We start from the raw sequence: 7,436 nt of genomic DNA on the forward strand, positions 1-7,436 counted from the left end.
TATAATATATATATATAGATAGAGAGAGAGAGAGAGAGAGAGAGAGAGAGAGAGAGAGAGAGAGAGAGAGATATTATATGTTATATATTTGTGTGATGGGGAAAAGAAAGAAAGAAGAAGAGGACAATAAGAAGTAGGTAAGAGAAAAGAGAGAGTTATCAGAAAAAAAGAAGAGAAAGGAAATAGGAAGAGAAGAGAGAAGATTGTGGTCGTAAAAAATTAGGGATTTTCTTAAAGATTGTGACATTCCCCTATGCATCCTAACCCTAATTCTTGACTATGCTCCTTTGGGATCTTGTGCTCGATCTCGATTTGGCATTGTAAGTCGTGACGGAGTCCCAATGATTGATTCATTTGATCAATTAATTGACATGAATTAATTCTTTGATAAATTAAAATATGCTACCAATGGGGGCCAAACCCGAGACCTCCTTGGTATGGAACAAGCCTTACCACTAAGTTATGCTCTTGTTGTTGAATATTTGTGCAAGGAACAAATGTTAACCTATATTCTTGATTAAGTTAGATTGTTAAATTATTTGAGAGTTGTAACTCCGTTTTGGATGTGGACGGTTGCTTTAGAAAGATAACGTAAAAGACTATTATTCTTATTCCATGTTATAGTGTATTATGTGATTTCTAAATGCTATGAATTATATTATGATGAATGTTAAACATTGTTGTTATGTTGAATGTGAAATAACATGATTAAAAACCTAACAAAGATGAGTGAGGAAACCTAGGAGAATAACTTGATTAATAACTTAGAAAGATAATCTAGGTAATGGAAATGAGTAAACGGTGATGCTTGGACGCAACGGTACCTAGATGTGCATCGTGGACAAGTATTTACTTGGTAAGCGAATCAATATGCTTTGTATGGAACATGTGTGATTTATGTATGAGAATGGATCATGTTATGATGCCATGAGAATTGATATGATATCATGAGATTGTTTGATATTTCGGTGAGGAACTTTTGTTCCAAAAGTCCTATTTTGGTGAGGAGCGTTGCTCCAAAAGTCCTATTTTTTATTATGAATTAATCACGCATTTGGAATTAGTTTTGATGGTGCACATACCACTTCAGCGGTAAGTGGGGATGTGGCACCAATGATTAGTGCCTCAATTGGGTTTGAGCCTTAACCATGGCGGACTTGGGGGAAAGGTGGACACCTAAGTGGGTTAGAGTCCCATACGGTGAAAGATACCCTAAGTGGGTTAGAGTCCCATACGGGTGACAGTCGCTTGAAATGAGTTTGGAACTTATAGAAGTCGAATCATACAAGCATGCATGAATCGGGTCTGGCTTAGACGTAAGTCCGCTTGGGGATTGATGTTTCGTGCATCTGAATAGTGGTTCTGTTGAGTGGGTGCACTCAAGTAACATGTTTCCATACATTACGAATATCCCTTAGATACTTGATTCTTAGTTATGTTGTGTGTATGATACATAAGTAATGAGAGATGAAGACTCGAGTTAGGATTTGATTAGAAAGCCCTGTAGAGTCGAGTGGACCCATAGGATAGGAGAACTCACTGAGATTATTATCTCATCCCATTATTGTTGTTATTTTTTCAGGTATTCCTTGCAGGTTGAATTCAAGAGAAGCTGTCTACGGATATTTCAAGGAATGATGATTATCATGATCTTCCGCTGTGGAGTTGTGTACAATGAAGATATTGTACATAGTCCTTAGATTTTTATTATTTAGGCACTATTATATACCATATGCCATTGATGTTTTAGTTCGGACATGTGTATATAATGATGTCATCGGGCACTTATGTTGTGACAATACCAAAATTTAACATTTGTATGATATTATTCTAGATATATATTATACGGGTTGTTATAGTTGGTGCATGAGTTCCATGTTGATTGACTTTTGAATTGGTGATTCCTCAAGACCCTAGTTGATAGATGCTTAAGGTCTTGGAGATTTCCTCTTGGTGTCCATTTCACACCGAATCCTAATTATTAATCTTAAGGGTGGTAAAACCCGTGGCTTGCTTTAAGGAGGGTTGGAAACCCTAAGGTGGTTCAGGATATTGGTGGTTTGTTTGTAATAACTACTTCTTGGTTGGAGATTTGGGTAGGTACTCGACTTGGAATTTAGACTGCTTAACCCTAGATTCAAAGTTTGTCCCAATTGATTTTTAAACTTATATTTGCATTTAATACATTGATCTTTTGATTTTTGGTTTGCCTTTGATCCATTGGAATTCTTAACCCATTTTAGTTCATTCATATAGTGATCATCTTGATTAAGTTTCTTTTTGTGTGGTCATTGCACTTGTTTTGCTTGATTAAAGTCCTTTCAAGACTTTGTATACTTGGTCAATGCATTTAGATTAAGTTTTTATTTATGATCTTGTTTTTTAATTTAAAGATGTCCCAACATCCAAAATCGGTGGTTCTGGCATGGGTTTCAGTTAACTAAAAGTGTGTTAATGAGGCTTCAACTAAGGTTCACTCGTTAGAAGCCACTTACGTGGTCAACCGTACAATAATGACGTTGCGCTGGATAATATCAGTCTCCCTTTTAGAGAAATGCTTGAAAATTGTCTAAAATTTATTGCTTCTCTGACTAAGTATAGCATTAGGTAATTCCATTTAAACCAGTGGAAACTAATACATATTAAGATTTCATCATATTAAATGTGAAACTGGCTTTTCAAAGCAAAAATACTAATGACTGTGAAGCAAACAAATCCATCTATGTTATTTCAATGAGATATTGCTTTCGCCTTCCAAACGCCTTCCAAATCAACCTCTAACACCGCTTCATACGCAAGCATGAGTCCATCAACACTAACTAAATTATTAACTGGTTCTATTTGGATGAAAGTTTCATTCGAGCATACATACACAATAATTTAAGCCATCCCAAAACAGAAAAAATGCCCCAAAGCTAGGAGTCAGAAGACTTCAGATTACAAATAAATTATTACCTTTGTTGAACCAAACTTATTTTCTATTGTTGCATCTTCCGACTCGATGTACATCAGCTGTAGAAGTGTGCCTCCTTGCGAGGTGGTACGCCTCGTTAAATCGATTTCGGGTGGGTCCAAGGTTTTTCTTCACTCTGTCAAGATCATATAGAAATTATCTCAGCATGAATTTTACCATCATCCATAACCAGAACCATGTGTTTTAGAGCTCCCAGTTTACTAACTGCAACTAATGTAAATTGGCATCAATTTTCACTAACAGAATGTGTTTCACAAAGAGGAAAAATGAATTTCAAATGTAGCAAAAGGAATTTCATTTCATTTTAAATTTCTAACCAGTTCCGAATTAACAATTTCACATTTCAATGTAATTTAAACAGAATTTCATTAACATCTAACCAAAATTTCTAACAGGTCCATAACTAACTAAAATCGAATTTTCCAACTAACTGACTTTCAACCTAAACAGAATCTCTAATTTCACTTTCATTTGAGATGGATTTCATTTCCATTTCTAACAGAATTTTCAAAGCCTATAAATTCATCAACTTTTCACTCTCAGGGACCTTCTTCACGCTCCATTTCTCCATTTCTCTCAGAACCCTCACCAAAGCTCTTCCTTTGAAACACCATTGAAGCTTCATGTTGAAGCTTCAATTGGTGGAGCTTAAACCACCGCACCCCTTCGACCTCACACGGCAACAACAATCAAGAAGTAGAAGAAGAACGGGAATAAGAGAGAAGAGCGGAGAATAAGAGAAACATAACACTACCTATGAAACCATTCCCGTCGTCGGGCAGAAGAACCACCATGCCGGAGCTTTTATTCACGTTGTCTCGGTAATTATTTCGAATTGATTATTTGCATGGTTCTTCCGGTAACATATTTTCTCACCACTTCCCGTCCCAATTTCGCGCCTCAGCATGTTTATCTCAACCAAATTAGGACTTAGGGTTAGGGCCTTCAAGGCTTCATTTTGGACCCAACATTTAGCGTTTGAGAAAGCAATCGATAAGTTCGGATTTAGGGAAGGATTTGGTGGGGGATTGCGGTTTTCTTGGTTAGTAAATTTATGATTTGAGCTGGAGATATGAGAGAGTGGTCCGGAGTATTCATGGTGGTATCACAAGGGGGAAGATTGAATCGAGCTGGCTGAAGTGATCCTCCCCCATTCCTTTGGTTGTTTTGTTTGGGCTTCTGAGGCCTTTAGGCCCATATCAGTTACCACCACTCACACCTCACACAGGCCTGCACCCCCCTCTGTCCATGTTTCCATCGCCTAGGCTTTAAGCTCCAGGCCCAACATTGGGTATGCCACACATTGAATCCTATTCCAACACACCTTTTTGAAAACTTTACTCCATACCCCTACAACTATACCCGCACCCCTACATTTAAATTTTTTTGACCAAAATACCCTCATATAAATAAGGTATATTTTTCATTTTTAAATTTTTTTACCATTTTCGTCTGAGGACTTCCGGAAACCAAATTTTTCATTTTTTGGCATTGTAAACCGGAACACTCAGAGTAAGTCTTCTGGTTCACGTAGTGTATACCGGAACACATGTCTAAAGAGTTCCGGTTTGTTGCCTTTTGGGGGCACTGAACCGGAAGTCTTTTAGAAAGTCTTCCGGTTTGGTTTGTTGTATACCGGAAGTCATTCTTAAAGACTTCCGGTTTGGATGATCTAAACCGGTACTCTTTTAAAAAGTGTTCTGGTAGTCATCCTTTTTTTTATTCACCGTAACTCTTCTTTGAAGTGTTCCGGTACGTTTTTTTTATATATAATTTTTAATAATTTTTTTTAATTTTTTTTTTTTGCAGTGGTTCGAAGACGAGGTGCAGATGGTAGGATTCCAGTCCGCACATTAGACCGGGGTGCATCTTCATCTGCAGGTGAGCCGACTGGATATCCAGGAGGACCGTACGATACGTCTCTTTTGGTGAAGTATGAGCATCATGTTGCTCGACATTTATGGTTCGGTGAGGTAAGTAAACGAGATATATTTGAAAATGAATAATAGTTGAATATTTTATATTGTATTTTCTAATATGTGTTTTAATTGTTTTTAGGAAAGAGGTCCAAAGAAAGAGTTGAAGGTTGCTGGACATGGACTGAAGCTGACATCTAGGGTTCCATTGGCTCTTCCACCACAGATGGAGAGTTGAGTATCTAGATCTGGTTTATCTTCACTTCAGAGAACCAGTCTGAACAAGATAGACACAAATCTTATCTCTGCATTTGTGGAATGATGGCATCTAGAGACATCTTCATTTCACATGCCGTTTGGTGAAATGAGCATTACTTTGGATGATGTCTCATGTCTGCTTCACTTGCCCATCAGGGGTATCTTCTGGAGTCCTCAGGATGTGACGGAAGAGGTAGCTGTTGAACTTGCTGTTGACTACTTAGGAGTGTCACAGGGTGAGGCACAGTCACATGTTCGTAGCTGCAGGGGTGAGGCACAGTCACATGTTCGTAGCTGCAGGGGTTCGTATTACAAGTTGGAGTGGTTATACGATTTATTCGTACAGCATAGAGCTGCTTCCAGCTGGGCATATGCGACCAGAACATATCTGTTGATGTTGGTGGGTCCCACCATTTTTTCCGATAAGACCTTTACACTTGTAGAGGCACGATACCTCCTCCTGTTTACGAACTTAGATAGATGTTCAGGATATAGTTGGGGAGCAGCTGCACTAGTTATCCTATACAGATATCTTGGAGATGCGTCCATGTACAGTTGCAAACAGCTCGGTGGATATCCTACTCTCCTACAGGTATATAATTTAATTTTGTTTATTAAGTGTTGGATTCATTTTATAAAATATGTTAACTTAATTTATTTTATTTATTATGTTTGTATTTTGTAACAGTGCTGGATTCACGAATACTTTCCAACTATTGAAAAAAGAGGGGAGAATTGGAAACCAGCTGATAATTGTGGTCTTCCCCGAGCGATGAGATGGTCGTATAGGCAAGGAGTCCTGAAGGTTGATGATTTACGACCTATTTTGGACGAGCTGACACATGCCGACGTCATATGGCGTCCATTTGAGGATCATAGAGTATGGCGTCTATTTGATGAGATATGTCTCTACAGGGGCTGTTTGAAGTGGGGTGAAACAGTTGTTCCATACTTGCCTGATAGATGTTTACGTCAGTTCGGGTATAGGCAGTATGTTTCATCCCCACCTCTTGATTGTATGATGGCGACGGATATTGATGTTGATTGGATTAGTTACCATTAGAGTGTTATCGCTGTGATCGGTCCATCTACCCTGGCCACCACTCCATCTGATGTAGAAGATGGTTATCTGGAGTGGTATTATTGTGTTTCGCATCCACGGTTGGTCCCTCCCCATCGTGACGATCCAAGAGAGGTACTAGTTCCTGTATATGACGCTGGACCATCTGATCCTGATTGGGCTCGTGTATCTACATTGATTCATCGCTATCTGAGACAGGTTAATGCCGAAGAGGAAGATCCACAGTTTGCTGATTTATTTGAAGCTTTGCATATTTCTCGTTCACATTGATTTATGTATTAAGTTTTAGAACTGAATATAATAGACATAATATAAAATTCATGTTTTGATTACATATTTATGTTTTGAGTACATATTCATGCTAATACAGGTGTAAGTAATTGCCAATGTTGCAAACGTCCTGCAAATCCTAACATCCAAGTAGTTGCTGTATGAGAACGAAATTTCCTCCAATCTAATGTGACCGATGGCAATGGAAACCCCTCTTTCATGTTAACCTGATAAAGTAAAATAATTAAAATATTAAGTCATATCAAATATTAACTTAAATAATTAAGTGAAATAATTAAAATATTAAAGCATATAACATAACTTGTCATACAAAATACGTACCTGAACCCAATGATTGTGGTTAACAAAACCAATGCAATAAATAGAGACATTTGGTGAATGTGAACTTGTCATCGGAAAGAAAGTCATGCACGGATTGCCTAAACAGACAAGTACAACATTATAGCGATTCGCTATCAAGTAACCCATATCTGGTAGACTCAACCATTTTTCAGGTGGCTGTGAACCAAAGGATTCTATCATCAAAGATTCTCTCACTTCTGACAACCGATTAGAAAATAACTTGTCATACAAAGTTGACCTATCCTTGTCTATTATTTCCAACCCCAACTCTTTGCGAACCATTGGCCAACCATCCTCACCATATCTATGCAATGATGCCATGACTTTAAATCCACAATTACCATCTGATTCAACATTAACTACATCTTCAATGTATGACCTAATATGATTAGGAAATTGAAGAATGAATTGTGGTTGCTTCTTTGATAATTTTAACTTCTTCGAAGTCTGTGATGGTTGAGATTGCCTTTGTGAAGATTGAGATGCCTTATCAACATACTCATGATACGAAGGGTCCCTATAAACATCATATTCTGCTGGTTTTTTCCCTTTCTTCTTCACTCCTTCTTTGGTT

General features: G+C 37.8%; 1 protein-coding gene and 1 long non-coding RNA gene across 3 annotated transcripts; one reads left to right on the forward strand and one right to left on the reverse strand.

Annotated features, from left to right (window-relative positions):
* Positions 1 to 2,702: 2,702 nt before the first annotated feature.
* Positions 2,703 to 4,288, reverse strand: LOC127094421 (uncharacterized). Of its 2 annotated transcripts, none has more exons than XR_007792619.1 (2): positions 3,729 to 4,288; positions 2,703 to 3,089 (listed from the first exon to the last, which is right to left on the reverse strand). It is a non-coding gene; the product is annotated as an uncharacterized LOC127094421 (long non-coding RNA). The 2 variants fall into 2 exon arrangements; XR_007792618.1 differs by having other exon boundaries at positions 2,703 to 3,178.
* A 728-nt stretch (positions 4,289 to 5,016) lies between these two features.
* On the forward strand, positions 5,017 to 6,594 carry LOC127094422 (protein MAIN-LIKE 1). The gene is made up of 2 exons (XM_051033258.1): positions 5,017 to 5,740; positions 5,837 to 6,594. The coding sequence occupies exons 1-2, from the start codon at positions 5,240 to 5,242 to the stop codon at positions 6,209 to 6,211; spliced, it is 876 nt and encodes a 291-aa protein (XP_050889215.1). The 5' UTR covers positions 5,017 to 5,239; the 3' UTR covers positions 6,212 to 6,594.
* Positions 6,595 to 7,436: the final 842 nt, after the last annotated feature.

Source organism: Lathyrus oleraceus, chromosome 6 (assembly GCF_024323335.1).
Source record: "Lathyrus oleraceus cultivar Zhongwan6 chromosome 6, CAAS_Psat_ZW6_1.0, whole genome shotgun sequence".
NCBI lineage: Eukaryota > Viridiplantae > Streptophyta > Magnoliopsida > Fabales > Fabaceae > Lathyrus > Lathyrus oleraceus.

What these genes read in the sequence shown, in the direction of transcription:
- LOC127094422 (XM_051033258.1), top strand. Translation starts at nt 5,240, where the DNA reads ATGCCGTTTGGTGAAATGAGCATTACTTTGGATGATGTCTCATGTCTG. An exon ending in GATATCCTACTCTCCTACAG is followed by an intron (nt 5,741 to 5,836) that starts GTATATAATTTA and finishes ATTTTGTAACAG; the next exon opens with TGCTGGATTCACGAATACTT.